The sequence below is a fragment of the Dermacentor silvarum genome, chromosome 6 (assembly GCF_013339745.2).
Source record: "Dermacentor silvarum isolate Dsil-2018 chromosome 6, BIME_Dsil_1.4, whole genome shotgun sequence".
Taxonomy (NCBI): domain Eukaryota; kingdom Metazoa; phylum Arthropoda; class Arachnida; order Ixodida; family Ixodidae; genus Dermacentor; species Dermacentor silvarum.
The window spans coordinates 164647619-164663708 of NC_051159.1; the positions used below are offsets into that span (position 1 = coordinate 164647619).

A 16090-nucleotide genomic window follows, 5' to 3' on the forward strand; every position below is an offset into this window, starting at 1 on the left:
GCAAAGGTTTGATGCGATATGATGATCGCGACACTGAAGAGGGATGCAAAACAGTGGACGCTAGTTTTGTATTCTGTTGCTAACCAAGGGAGTTCAAAAATGTCACTCATAATTGTATAGTCCAAGAAGCCGCTGGGTTCCAGATCGTGACTATGTTCACTACTTCAAATGAAACTTCAGAAAACTGTGTAGAGGAGCTTCTGGTGTGTGTGCACCAGCCCTTCGGCTGGATCTGTGCGTGTATATGGTCGATGTATCAACTGATCTTGTCGGATTCCCGTTCAGATGGCTGAGCGGTCTACGACAGATACTTCCTATGTCCCCAAGGTGCTGCGCTCACTGACGGGCAGCAGATACGCACGGTGCTCGTGTACCGACCCCGATCAGGCCTGTGTCTTGGTTATCTACACCGGCGGCACGATAGGCATGGTCAAGGACGAAAAAGGGTGTACGTTTGAAGGTTATTTTTAACTCCCTTTCCGTCTACCTCTGTGTAGCCTAGCAACAATAGCACGTACAGTTTATAAGCATGAGCAGCCTTAAAAAATGTACTCTAGTTGAATGTGTTCAGAATAAACAGGAGCAGTTTGCTACAGTCTTTCTTGTTGGTTCTTTCTTGTTTTAAACGTTAAAAATTATTGATTAATCAATCAGTTACCTATTCTTCGTAGTTCTCAAACCGGCATCGGGTATCCTGCACGAGCGCCTGCGTGAGTTTCCGCAGCTACATGACGAAGAATACATGAGGAGCCAATTCGGTGACTGCGAAAACTCTCCACTGGCCTTGCCGTAAGTTAATTTCATTTGACACGAATGCATCATTAGAAGTCGCAAAATTGTTCCAACCTACTCATACCTATAGCGACGTTTATATGCACTTTGCCGGCGACACCACACCGTGCCGCACTGCAACCTCCGCATTTTAAAATTCCCGGGTGTGCCATGTTGAAGAAAAAAATGTAGAGGCAGACTATGGCACCTGTACTGCTACGTAAACGTAATGCAAAGAATCATGGTTCGAATTAAAAAAAAACTCTTATGCAAGGAATGTTCGTTAGTGCAGATGTCAGCCAACCTTGATGCTGGACATAACGTTAGTGAATGTGACTGCTAAATTGAAAAAGACTTAGAATACAAAGAGGAATAAAGCTTTGTGAATTCGGCCTTGTAAGCATAGCGACAGGCGTTGCGGAACAAAGTGGCTGACCACTTAACTCTGTATGCCTTTTTTTTTATGCGAAGTACTCGGTTCTTCGATTTCTCACCAATCTTCATAAGTGGCCCTTTATGCGGCAGTATGATGGTATGAAAGTACTGGCATTGTTTCGAAAACGACTAGCTGCGTGACACTGCAGAACTACGGCGCAGCGCCTTCTACTGTCTCGCATGTTCTTGCGTCAAGTCCGCGGCGGTGCCTGGACATTTCAACTCTGCATGTCAGATGCCTGGCCTCGCTCATCGAAACAACACAAACTTCAGAACTTCCTGCTTAGACGGCCTAATGCAATAAGCTGTCCCGGTAAACGTTGGCGCACCCTTCTCTACTCACCAATACATTTTCTTCATATTACCAACATTGCAACTTCTAAGACAGAAACCTGCCTTCATTCCGTAAAGCCATTTTTGTAAATACAAGATTGCGTGTTCTGCATGTTTTTGTGTTTATATTGCTTGCCCAACTCTTTCTTGAGTCTTTGCCACTTTTTGCGCTTTCCCCTGCAGAGTGGCTTCTTGGAAAATACTGGCAGGAGAAAAAGGCTTTCCAATAAACGGCTTTCTTTGTCCGTTCTTGTTCTATTTTGGCTGTTCCTGTAGGTCGACAGGAGATCCACGGCGGGTTGTGTACACCATATCGGAGTACAGTCCACTGATAGACTCTTCTAACGTCACGGTTAATGACTGGACGAAAATCGCCAGCGACATTAAGGTGATAACTTTATTCCGAGGTTGCAAGGTCATAGGGCCCACTCGGTTTTTTCCTGATCAAAATACCTGCCTACGACTACTGAATTATGCTTTCTATGCTTTGTATGCTTTGAAATGTGCTTTGTGCGCTTGGAAATGTGTTTTGTGGGCTTTGAAATGCGCTTTGTATGCCTATATGCTTTGTAATTATTATTTGTACTGTTTCATACTCACTGATGTACCCACTCCTGCTTTAGCCAGGAAAATTCTAATAAATAAATATTTAGCCAAATGAAAAAAAAAATTAAGTTATATTGGCCTTCGGCTCCGCCAGGCCACAGTTTCTACAAGTGAAATGTTCTACAAATGTGTCCATATGTCAAATATTAGCAAGCACGTGTATGTCTCAGCTTAGACTTCAGAAATGAAACTTCATTTTACCAATTTGCAAAATTATTTATTCTAAACTTCTTACGCGGAGTCATATTGTCAGTCTACAACTCTACAAGTCGCTAAGTTACTCCGCTAGACTCTGGTCCATATGAAAATGAAATGCATCCAGATGTCGAAACGCTTCCAGATCAGAACAGTGATCATAATATAGAGATCTTATGATTAATGTTAAGTGGAGAAGTTAGCATTGCTGCACGCTTAGCTTCCTACTCAGTGACCTATATTCACAAAGCACTTGCAACGCTAGAGCGGAGGTGACAGCCAATAGTGCTTACGAACTTGTTCCTAGAGAAACCATTTGGCTATACACACCAGTGAATAACCAAATTCGTTTTGAGGCCCATGCTAGATAGAGAAAGCTGCAATCTCAAATAATGTATACCTGCTCTTATTTTGCCTTAGTTTTCTTGACTCGAGTGCATATATTCAGTGTTTCACAATACCAAAATCTGTTTACAGTCAGCGCTCTTTCAATATTTTTCTGTGCGTTATCTCCTAAATCATTCGTGCACTAGTGGAAGCCATTTATTTATAGATTTATTTATAGATACTGCGATCTGAAGTCAGATCATAGCAGGGTGGGTGTACATTGAAATATGGAAGCATGTAAACACATACAAAATTCATCAAATATGCAGGCATTTTTCAAACACTGGTGAAGAATACAAAAAAAAACATACAAGTGAATATACAAGCAAATAACTAAAATAGCCATCGCAATGAACTACAACCCAAGTTTCCACGCTTAAAGCATGCTGAAAGTTATGGGATTTCTTTATTTCTCCCGTCCGTGCTGATCTACAACACCCTACGCCTCAGAAAATGCATATGTCTGTGCGCAGGATAACTATGACTTATACGATGGCTTCGTCATCCTTCACGGCACGGACACAATGGCGTACACATCATCTGCTCTCTCCTTTCTTCTTGAGTCTCTGGGAAAATCGGTCGTCCTCACCGGCGCACAGGTAGTGAAAGGCAAAAATATCTTTTGGAAATACGTTGTTAGGTGTCCTTGCATACATCAAGCACACATCAATGAAAAGAACAACTTATGGTATACTGCGATATAAAACTTCCTGAATCGTCAATATGTCGTTCTCATTAAAAAATACTTGAGATGTGAGGAAAAGACGAAAAACCAGAACTTAGTCTAAGTGACAAGCCCAAGTGTTTACCCCAAAATCTCAAGTGTCTAAACTCTGCGTTCTAAAGGCAGTGACGTGTTAGTTTCGAAGGTAATGCCAGAGCTTGCGCGATTATTGATAATTTTAAATATTGTTTCGAATCCACTGAGAAACAGTAGCAAATTGCATGTGACATTTTTTCGTGCTTCTTTTTTAATGGATGCAAAAAAAATGTTCTAAAATCGGGGATTTATAGGAGCGACGACATCCCGGTGGCGGTTATCGTGCGAGCGCAATTGAAGTTATACTAGAAAAAAAAAACATTCCACTGTCCCTTTTTCGAAAGTAATGAATGTTTTTTCTGCAAACCGCGGGAGGAATCCTTCCGATACACTAATGCCACAGCTTAGTCTTATGTTGTGCCCTTCGTTATCAGACTTTTTAAAATGGCCTCTGGAAGCAAATACACGTTGTCTGTGTTTGAAATACTGCATTAATGTCGTAATTTCGTTCCTTATAATAGTCTGTGAATAGATTGTGTTGACAGTGAATATCGTTCCAGTTCATGAATGCTTATTGCTGGCATTTTATCTAGCATGCATTGTTATCGCTTGCGTCCAAAGCTGATAATCTGGACTCCCTGCCTTTGCTTTGTCTACCGGAAAGGCAGAGTGGAATAAAATATGTAATTGTGTTTTGTTTCTTACTTTGCCTCTCTAATGTAAGTTTCAGTAAAGAGAGTCATTCAAAGTAAGTTATACACATAGTCATTTGGAACGTTTTTCAAACCCCTTATTTCGCAATAACAATCCCGCTCCTAAACATAACATAATTTGTAGAAATGGATGCTGGCTGTACATTACGCGTCTGTAATAAAATAAAATAATCGACAGCATATAATGCAGTCACAACATCGTGGAATGTAGCACGGGAGGAAACTGGCGGATTCTATCAGCAATCGCCCATTAATAATGAGGGGAATAAATGAACGCGTAAAACTTTGGTATAACGTTGCAAGGCTTATAAGAAGCCAAGGCGTCATTGCGTTTAAGGTGCATGATCACAAGAAAGTTAACTGAAACTAGCCCCACGCAGTAGTGTCTTGTTCAGCGATTAAATTTTTTTGTTTAATTTAATTTATTGGCTCTGCTCTTTTATTCACTACAAAAAGCAGTTGTTATCGCAACACTACTAGTGTTACTCTGGCTGTGATTGGTTTTACCAAGCCTACTGCTGTGACTACCGACAAAATTCACTGCTTTGAGGGACACCAGCCCAAGGAGAGTGTACTTCTGTACATTGTTATGCATTATATTTAAATTGCATTTACTGTCAGTATGCCTAATGCATTTGGTGTTCAGCTTTCACATTTTGTCCAAAATAATGCGTAGTGCCATCGTACCGCTGACGGATTGTTCTTCCGCAGAAAAAAATAAAAAATCCGTCGTAAATTTACTGGATTTCGTTGAGAGTCGCATGGTGCCACCCATTATTTTGGAAAACTTTTTCGTAAGCCTTTCTTATATGAAAGAAGCCATTTGGTTGTATTCTAACAGCGCGTGAATGTCGTAGTTCTATGCTTAGTGTTAAATTCAGGCAGTTTATCATTTACTGGCAAGAAACCTGTTCAGTATCCGTAAGCTGCTCATGAAGTATTCCCCGCCCCCCTTCTGTAGTTATTCACGAAATAAAAATAAACTGCCTTTCCGGTACAGTTATTTCATCCATGAAGATGCGCACATCCCTAGCCATGGTTATTATATACAGGCAACGTTCTACATCATACCCCTCGAATAAACACTGTGCGTGCTAGCAGCCCTGTCTACGCATGCCTCAGTAGTGTTTTCGCCCTTGCTCTTTATGTATTTACAATACAGTGCGAAAGCGAGTGGAAGAAAAAGAGATTTGAGAGCTGATCAAATGCTTTTCACTTCCTTGTGGCTGTTTTTAGAGGATCGTTATACTACACGTATATGTTATTTCTTTCTCCATTCACTTTTGTGCGCTTTTCACTTCAGATTCCTGTTTTTGAAACTCGTAGTGACGGCAGGGATAATTTGCTAAATGCCCTGATCATAGCTGGGAACTACGTTATACCAGAAGTAAGTACGCAAGATTTCCCGCTAAATAAAATAAACCCTTCACGGCGCTGTGTGCACAGTTGCGCATGCCAAGATAGTGCATCAAGAGCTATATCACTTATGAAAATATGGATATTTAAGACTTGGCGCGTGCATCTTCAAACACTTCTTCTTGTACCTGTACAGCAAGTTAACGTTAATAGTGTGCGCAAAATGTTTTAGTAAAGCAAGTTGGAAGGTACACAGCTGGGTGCTTGCTCATGCAGCCGGGTGCACTTCCCTTTTAAGACGAAAGCCTTAGGTGTCTATGTTGCGGTGATCTTTCCGTGACTGACCTTGGCGAAGCTGTGTTGTGACGAAAGATGGCCGACGCCCTAAGGAGTAAAAATACGTCTAAAATGCTGGTATTGACGTCACATTTCTCAGGGAGGTTCCTGTAAACAAAGTAAATTATTAGCTTTGAAAAGAAAATTTGGTAAATTTCGGTCTGAGTGGAAACCGAACCCGGGCCTCCGCGGTGAGAGACGAGCGCGCTTCCCTGAAGCCATGGCTGCTCCACGATTATGGCTTACTAAAGATGTGCCTAGTGTGTGCCTTATTGCACACGTCACGTGGTCACTAGAGACGCGCTCGTGCCACAGCTCGCGCGTTCATCGTCGTCTTCCACAGCTGGCAGGCTTTCGTCTTCACGTTTTACAAACGTGTAACAGTTGCTTACTTTCTTTTAAGTTTCATTATTTTTTCACGATAATTTACATGAGCCATATTTTACAAGTGACGGGATTGGTACTGTACAAGTATGGTATACATAAAGTAATCGATGTTCTCACATCCGGACGTGCTTGTATATAGTTGTCGAATACAGTGCACCTTCTGTAAACTCAACAAAATTCTAAAGAATTCCAAATTTATCAGCTGTTCTGCAGATGTACGCTGCAGAACACTGCAGCATAGTGTAGTGCATAGCGTAAGTGAACACTGCAATGAGCTAAGAACTCAAGTAATCGTTGAAGTGCGATGTCTTTTCTAGCACACTTTCTAATTGTAGTTTTCATTGCTACGGCAAATTACGTCATTGCCTCCGTATCTTTTAAGTTATCTATTTATCCATTTTCATGGCTGTTCAACCCATAATTGTGCTTTCTTTCTTTTATCTTTTTGCTGAGCCTCTGTGAAACTTAAACTTTCCCACTGCATATATATATATTGCAGTGAAGAGGAATGCCTGGCGCTGCAGCCACATTGCCAGTCGTCCGAGAGGCGTGAGCTCGAGATTGTCTGGGCTGCTCTAGTTGAGACACTGCCAACGCTGCCTGCTGCTCTTGAGTCTGGTCCTTTGTTCACATTCGATCACTACGATATTATACGTGTTTATACTTACCGCCGAAACCACTCATGCTCTCTGGTCACATTTCCCAACAGTGGTTCACGACAAGACATTTCCTGGCCGTCTCAGTGTGTCGTCGTGAAATTTTTATTATTTTTGTTATAGTCTTTTTTTTTCAATATTTACGGCCATGGAAAGCAGAATTAAAGCTGCCATCTCAACGCGCAGGTGACGCTAATGTTCCACAACCAACTGTTTCGCGGAAACCGAGTCAGCAAGTTCAGCATATCTCACTTGGATGCCTTCGCATCATTCAACATGGCCCCGCTTGCGACCATCGGTATCAATGTTCAAAGTGAGTTCAGGCTAAAGGCGTGCTACTTCAACTTAAGATCGTGGTGCAGAAAGTTCGATCATCTAATCTAGTGGTCTATGCGACATGAGATGTCACGTAAGTATTACGTAAGCAATAGGTTTACGCAAGTAAGTTTACGTAAGTAAGGTATTACGTAAATAATGGTCAAAGCAAGACATGACAGATGTACCAACAGGATCACAAGCTCATGTTCCAACCTCCCCCCCCCCCCCCCCCAAAAAAAAAAAAAGAAACTCTTACACCAGAACCTTGGCTGTCCAGAGTGCTCGCGATCGGGCCGTCAAGGTCACCTTGGCGGTCCCTACGTCGGGCTCGCCGGGTGGTGTGGGTCTCCCCTGCGTCTTCTCTGGACCGAAATAAAGTTATTTCACTCACTCACTCACTCACTCACTCACTCACTCACTCACTCACTCACTCACTCACTCACTCACTCACTCACTCACTCACTCACTCACTCACTCACTCACTCACTCACTCACTCACTCACTCACTCACTCACTCACTCACTCACTCACTCACTCACACCAGAAGGTGTTCGTAAGAGCAATTGCCAAACAGTGGTAATGTTGCACGTGTGTTGAACGTCTTCTTGCAAACGCGTTCCTTACGAACAAAAAGCTTCGTGAGATTGTGCCCTGGGGATGAGTCACGATAGGAGAAAGCTTTTCCACAAGCTGCAGCTCGCACGAAAAGCGCTGATTATTTCCGCTGTACGTGTATGAAAACGTAGGCGGCAGAGTTGGGATTTTAAGAAAGCGTTGACTGAACCCAGACGTATTTGAAAACTGCGCAAGTTGGTTGACTAAAAATAATTTTGCAGAGACATTGCTGCAGTTTCTGCACAATGCAGGATCGGAAGCTTTTATTGGAGTTTCTTTTATTCCCTATGTGCCTTGCCGCAAATCGTACCGAAAAAAAAATACCTGTCGAATGTAATAAGGCAGCCATAGCTTCAGGCATCCCGCTATAAGATGATTTCGTATTGTGGTATAAATTTGCGTTTTATTTCGATGTTATGCATTTGTATTAATTGCCACCAATGCAAAATCTACACTCGTCTTGCATAATAAATGGCATGATGAACACCGACCAACCCCAGTAATAAGAAGAAAAACCTCTGTTTGGAGGTTCTCGTCCCCAAGACAGGTACTATACTGAATTTAAGTGTTACCAAATAAGGAGTGAGTTGTTCCTACTGCACCAATTAGGTGGTCTTTGCATACTCACGATATAGTTTACCGGCACATTCATTGCCGAAGTTATTGTAACGTACAAAAATAAGCATTTCCAGAAATACAAAAAATGGAACATACTGAATACATTTGTAGCTCCTCACCAGCACGCTGCTAGTAGGGTCATTTCGGAGCCCTTTAACCATAAAAAATGGTGAAAAGCAGCTCTGCAGTTGCATTGCTAGAATAATCTTATATGTAAGTAATGATTCTGCTTCTTTATCACCAGTGCAGCCGGTTTATGTTAACACTAACGGTTGGTTACCCTTTTACATTATATTTGTAACGCTGCAAGAGCGCTCTGAAACAAACCTCCGAATATGGTAATAGTCATGCAGGAAGTGCTAAAATGATGTTCTTTTCAGTCAACTGGGACCTCATCTTGCCGCCTCCAGAAGGTACATTCTACGCCCACACGATATTGAATAGAAATGTGGGCATACTTCGCCTATTTCCCAGCATTACTGGTGAATTGGTAAGTAAGCTGGTCTCGTCATTCTCATAGGTGTAGTCGCGAAGGTAGGACCGCTAAGAGCGCGTTCTCTGTAATGCGGTAAATGTATGCAGTGCGAATGGGTCGAACATGTATTTCTAACAATTTGTCACTGCCCAGGTGGAGGCCTTCTTTGGACTACCAATGGAAGGTGTCGTGCTCCAAACCTACGGTGCAGGGAACGTACCCACAAACCGCAAGGACATCATGCATGCAATTCGTCGCGCCACTATGCGAGGCGTTCTCATAGTGAGCTGCTCTCAGTGTCCTAATGGAGCCGTGGATCCCGCCTATGAGACAGGGAACGTGAGTAATAGCTTTGTCAGCAGTGGTCCGGAACATACTTCAGAAAGCTTTTGCACACATGACTAGGAGAATGAAGATAGCCAAAGGCCACATAGCGAAGCCATACTTTTCTTGCAGCCTGCAAAGAGGAAAGTCATCTGCGAAACTAAAGAACAGAATAGGAGACCTCAGAGGTATCACCCTCACTTATATTATCATTGGATTTGGACTTGTTCACTTCGTTGAATTGCTCGGTAGGTTGTTCGGTTCGGTCGCGTGTTGTGCGTTTTTGAGCTTTCAAGTGTTCAAACATATTAAATGCAGAAATCGCACAAAACAATTCAGAAAAAAAATGTAGAGCTCTGTGATGCATATTATTCTACCTTTTCAATTATTTCTTTTTTTTTTGCCTAGCTATATTTTAGGCAGCCTGAAATGAAGCATTAATTTGGATGAGTGACTCCTTTCAGTAACGATATGAACCACTTAAAAGTTATTAAAGAGCCTGCGGTTCTCACCGCTTGTCTTCAAGGTCTCGATAAATGTATCCATCTCTCAAACTTTTTGTGGATGTATTATGTAGTAATAGTTCTGCCTGAAAAGAACTTATATATATATATATATATATATATATATATATATATATATATATATATATATAAGTTTGTTGGCAGAAAAAAAAATCCTAGGGCACCTAAAGTCTTCTTGATCTGTGAATGAGAAAGCATTGATGTCCCATTGAACGGCGCTGAGCGGTCTTTCAAGTTTTGCACTGCGAGTAATGTACCACAGCGGTACGTGCTGCCCGAGCCAGCAAGCAGCAGCAGCCTGCGCTGCCAACACCGCATGCCACCGACGCGGCGATGCCCTCTCCCCTGACGTAACACCTTGCGCGCTACGGTCGCAGCAAGTGTTCCCGTTCGCCCGCTCTGCCACTCTGCTCCGTCGAGAAGCATTCGTGCCGTGAGCAAGAGTGACGTGGCATCGCCAGAAGCATCGCTATGATAGCCTGGCGCACTAACACGACAGCAGGTGTCCCCTTTCGCCCGCTCGGCTCCGTCGGTCGTCGCGCAGCTCGTGACGTGGCGTCGCCGCCAATCGCATTGCGAGTTTAGGGGCAGTTTCACTGCTGACGCCGGCTTTTTCGCTCAATGAGCCATTTGACGCTTTCGCATCAATAGTGGTGCTCTTATTTCGGAATATTTTTATACACACCGACCCAAATATTACGGCTTGTTTTAAAAGTATGATCCATTTGTTTGTCCGAGCTTTCGTCACCTCGGTATGTCTGCTTCGGCAGTACTCTTCTCTTTGAGCTGACCATTTCACGCTCTGCAAAGCATCGCCATGACAGCTTGTTAACGTGTCAGTGTGGCCGATAACAATTCCTCTGGCGACATTGGCACACTGCGGGAGAGAATATCTGGGAAATATGGGTTGGATTCACAAAGCGTTATTTTCCCTTGCAAGAAGTTTTTGTTACTGGAAACGATTGTTTTCCGTGTGTGCCATTGTTATTCGAAGAAGACGGTTTTAGAAACTGTTCTTACATCAGAACTGCGTTTGGAAATCATTCTAATGGCTGTACGCGCTTTCAGAGGCGACGTCATGAACACAGCGCTTGCGGCGCTCACAAAATTCAGCGTTTGCATGAGTCACTCTTTTAACAAACCATTTTCAAAGCTGGCGTCTCTACATTATGAGAGTATATAAAGTGAAGCCAACCGTTTGGTATAGTAGGCTTCTCAACAACAAGAAGCTTTATGGAGAGAAGCCCACTTTTCAAGATGTTCTTCGTTTAACATGTGTTTTATTGCGAATAGAATTCTTGGCACTGTCAGATCCCACCAGTTTTTACAGCCAAGCTGTATATGTGTATACAGGGACTGTGTATGTTAGTATATCCAGCCGCTTTCCCGCCTACTTGGGTAGACCGTGGTCGAATGGTTAGCGCATTGTGCTGTTGTGCTGCGGGAATAGGGTTCAAAACCAACCGTCAGACCACCCTGGGTGGCTGAGTAGTGGCAACGTGTACATATGTGCTGCTTTTCAATGAACTTCTTTCAAGTCGACATGTGCCACTGGAGATGCGGGACAGGATAAGAATCGCTGTTCAATTAAACTATTTGACGCCGACTTGGATCCCTGGCTATGTACCTCTCGGCCAGCGCTTGTCTTCAATGAGCATCTTCGATGCCAACTTGGGTCACTGGATATGAGCCAGTAGGTGCTTGCCGATCTTCAATGAACGTGTTTGACGGGGGAAAAGGGAGGCGACGTTTAGCTGCGGCACCAAGTGCCTATTTATATCAGAGGCTCCGGCAACAGTCACCAACGCCACACGCATTTTGTGCGAACGCGGGCAAAACGCAGACGGCGTCGACAATAGTTCTGCGTGTTGCCGGTGCTGCTGCATGTCCAAGTTTATACAACTGATAAAGCTACTATCAATACTCCGTATAGCTCTCTACAAATTTTCTATCGCAATTAATGCTTCGCCTTTAAGGTGAAACTGCGACAACTTTTTTATGGAAGACAACTAGTGAATAACAAGCGTGGCACCCTCACTAAGGATATATTCGATGACACGATTGTTGGGCACTTGTACTTATAAACCGCTATACGCTGCGAGTTGCTTTGTGGACACCATACCAGGGCTTATATGTCCGCCTGTCGCATTCACTAAGCAGCCTCGACTCGAAGCTCGTCTTAGACTGTGGCATGTAGATAGTAAGGAGAATCCTAGATTTAAAAGTAGTCTTTGGGCTTTACTAATGCATCTGGGCAGTGCATGAGCTAGAACATTGCTATCAGATACCTTCAGTGTCCGCACACTGGCAGTCGAGTAGAGGAGTGCGTTTCAAGCAACTCCTAAAAGCAGGAACGGCAGTTAGCCACATTGAAACGCAGGGATAGTAGAGAGGCAGCGCTCGACAAACCACTACATTTGAGCTCAGTTTGTGAATGCAGGATTACCTTCATTCTCAAGTCGGGACATCAGTGTGAAGTGCATTCTTCAGACTTCTTGACCTGAATAGAGTAGTGATATAGTCACGTTGTGGTGACGGCGAAGTATAAAACACTGCCAAAAGTGTTAACTAGGATTGTGTAACTCTTCATTGGACGTGCTTACGCCCCATATAGAGAAGCAACACTCAAATCTCAACCATAGCGACAAGCACAGTAGTCGATCGTCGAATGTGACCTGAAGACGAACTACTTCCGATATTTATGCATGTATCAATGTAGTCTTGCATTCCAGGGTGCTTGCATTCCACTGGTGCCATGCATATTCGAGAACGTGCAACGCTGTTCGTCTCACGCACGCAATCTGATTGGACAACACTAGACAGTTTTAGTATTGCGGAAATGGCACCACGCTAAACGCAATAAAATAGCGGGGTCAGACTGCGCATACTCAGAACGCTAATTCAGTTTTGTGGGTAGCGTGCGTCCGCTATTTTTCAAATAAAGCGGAGACGCTAAACGCTCGCTAAGTTTCTAGCGTTGCAAACATGGTGGCACCCTCGGCCCGAGCGCTTGACATGCAGGCTCGTTACAAGGCTTGGCATGGATCCACACGGCTAGTTTGGTTGTCGAGCTGCTCAGTTTGCTGCTTTGACTACTCGCAGCTAGATGGTTTTGCGCTTAGCGGCGCATCGTTGTCTTACGCTATACTAAAACTCTATGGAACAGCGTTCCGCGAAGATTTAGCGTGCGTAACACGCTAACGCTAACGCAAGCATTTTCCGCAATACTAAAAGTCTCTACTATTTCGTTATAGAATCAAACGTTAAGAGAAAAAAATACATTTAGGTAACAGCAGGCATGTCTTGCGCTTAACTATAGCTTGATAACAGTGATAGTCCGGTTCCAAGCAATCGCCGGGAAAGATAAAAACAGTATATGTCGTGACAATAAAGGGTACCCAATCTCTTTGCAAATTGTCTGCATAAAGCACGTGCTCTGCTACATCTGTAAGAATTATTGTTATTTCTAGCGTTTCTATTTGTTTTTTCGACTGTCAACAGGAACTGCTCAAGGTCGGAGCAATACCTGGCGCGGACATGACACCGGAAGCGGCACTAACAAAGCTCAGCTTCGTTATTTCCAAGACCGAATGGACGCATAAAAAGAAACGAGAGGTATTTAACCGTTACGCCCATAACAGATGCCCTAATTATGAACCGCGATGGGTAACTGGTACAATGACTATTTCCACTTACTATCAGTGGATTTGGACATTTCGTTATTCATTAATTCCATCTCAGATGTTGCGTTCGGCCATGTTGGTAATTTGGTCTATAATCCCGCAGTGCTGAGTCACCTCGCATGGCCAAATACTGATATGGCCAAAACTAGAGCAATTATTTTGACAAGTTTATATAGTCATAAAAAGAAACGCCACTCGAAACTTTTTCTTGTCTCTTAGCAAAATTATCATTGTAATCAACGTTTACAACCGGCTTTTACTGGTATCATTATTTCAACCAAATTTATGCGATCTTTCATCAAATTCATAATGCTGTAATCTACAAAGTGTAGTATCTTTATGGAACGGGATACATTTCTGACAAATTATTTATCTGAAGTACGCGATATACTTTCAAGTGTGCAGAGCTGCTTACTTGTGTCCTTTGGCTTTCACTTCCGACTCCATATTTCATTGAAAAGAACATTGTGATCTCAATTCAATTCAATTGAAATTATCTGTACACACTCCACAGTTCTATAGCTGAGCAAGAGGTGGTGTCAGACACCGTAAAATCATGGGACCATATTTTGTAACAATTCCTTCCTTGTGCGTCTTCTTCGCTATGCGTTAAAGAACACCAAGTTGTGAAAATTAAACCAGGAATGTCTGCAACACCACGCAGTACAGCTCAAATAAAACGCTATCATTTAGTCATTTAACTTAAGCCCCGTTCAATCGTGGGCTCAATTATTACTAGGCATGCTCACGACTTTCCCACACAGAAGGGTGAAACTAAAACAAAGGTTGAGTGTATACCTTTAAAAAAAGACTTTAATTATGGAGTTTTAAGTGCCATAACCCCGATCTGATTATGAGGCATGCCGTAGTGATGGACTCCGGAATAATTTGGACCACCTGGGGTTCTTTAACGTTCACCAGGTGGTCCAAATTATTCCGGAGCCCCCCCCCTCCGGAATGTACCGTATAAGTAAGGTGAGTCTGGTACATATAATATGACGAACGATGATGCCAAAAAACGCAGGCCTACAGGTATTTTGTTTGTGTGTGTCGTGCGGAAATTAAAACTATTACTTGGAATTATCAGTTCTTTATAAAGGGAAGCGTCAAGTTCAACCACATGTGTTAAATATGACAATACGTCCGGCGAATAAAAGCTTAACGTTTTTATAGTTTTAAATTCTACGCAAGGTATAAGCCATTGGGTCCAACGGCACAAGTGAGTGTATTACAGAGCAACACAAGGCTGAACGGCGCAAGTGAGTGTCTTGCAGAGTAACGCAAGCGTCGATCGACACTGCAGTCCATCAAATAACGCCTACTCAATCAATTCTTGAGTTTCGTTCTTTTTGCGAAATAGTTATGGAAGCGGTGCTCACGCTCAGGAGGAGGCTGACTGCAGGCGAGCTTAGCCTTGCAACACACGTTGGCGATTGTTCACGCAGAGTTATGCGTTAAGTAGCAGTGCTTGGTTTTTCCAAATCTGCAGCCCCAAGCTCGGCGCCATCAGATGAAGCCGTTCACCAAGGAATAGATTAGAATGAGGAAACTAACGAGAAACCTTTCGAACAAGCACTGTTGTTAATGTTTGCACAGATGCTAAAGGGCAGAGCTCTTTAATTTTCTCATCTTTACTTTTTTTTAGAAACTGCAGGAAAGCCTCCGTGGAGAACTCACCACGGGCTCTGAACGTGGTTCTAATGCCCAATACAACGCGGCCAACCTTTCACCTTGGAAGACTCTGCTGATACCTTGAGTGCGCTGTTTGGATCGTGTTTCTTGCATGCAATGCGGGCCTGTGATTGGTTGCCGACACACCACTAAGGCCTACCCATTGTACGATATTGCTCTAAATAAACGTAAATAACCACCAACTTAGTAGGTGATTAGTGATTGGTTGGTAAAACTAAAAATAAAACAAAATACGTGCATCGCTTTGCGTTAACCAGTTGTTCGTATCATTGGGCGAGAGGCCGGAGGTCAACTCGGACGTGCATTGGCGCTGTCCAATTTTCAGAACTTGCGGCTCTTCAAGGTGCAATCCATTACGTGCTCCAGCAACCACCAAATCGCTGGGCCATTTTCTGCGATTCGAAAGCAGCCCTACAAACTCTGCAGTTTGCCCTACGTCACGGCTTACACGAACAGCTATTGTACGAAATAAGACAAGCTCATCACCATGCGATTGAGAAAGGACACGACATCGTATTTCAGTGGTTGCCGAGCCACTGCGGAATTGTTGGCAACGACAGCGCCGATGAAGCTGCTCGCTCGGCTCATCAAAAACATCAGCGAGTGCCTATACCACTCTCAAGAACGGACGCTGCGCGGCAACTTCAATCACTTGCTCGCCACATCACACTTCAAAGATGGAATTCACCAGGTTTCAGCAACTCACGCTTGCATTCTCTCGACCCTAAATTGCGACTTCGCCTGCCACCTGGACTCTCCCGTGGTGAAGCAACTTTACTGTGTCGCGTGTGGTTGGGCGTCGCATTTACAAATTCCTATTCATTCCTAATAGGAATGACTAACAGTGCGGCATGCAATTTGTGCGGCTGCGATGAGACGCTAGAGCACCTTCTGTGTCATTGCCCA

General features: G+C 43.4%; 1 protein-coding gene across 1 annotated transcript; it reads left to right on the forward strand.

The window, feature by feature from the left end:
• The first annotated feature begins 256 nt into the window (after positions 1-256).
• LOC119457014 (L-asparaginase) lies at positions 257-15409 on the forward strand. The gene is made up of 10 exons (XM_049668657.1): positions 257-448; positions 672-789; positions 1816-1927; positions 3201-3326; positions 5504-5587; positions 7122-7248; positions 8867-8976; positions 9115-9300; positions 13311-13424; positions 15138-15409. The coding sequence occupies exons 1-10, from the start codon at positions 286-288 to the stop codon at positions 15246-15248; spliced, it is 1251 nt and encodes a 416-aa protein (XP_049524614.1). The 5' UTR covers positions 257-285; the 3' UTR covers positions 15249-15409.
• The last annotated feature ends 681 nt before the right edge of the window (positions 15410-16090 follow it).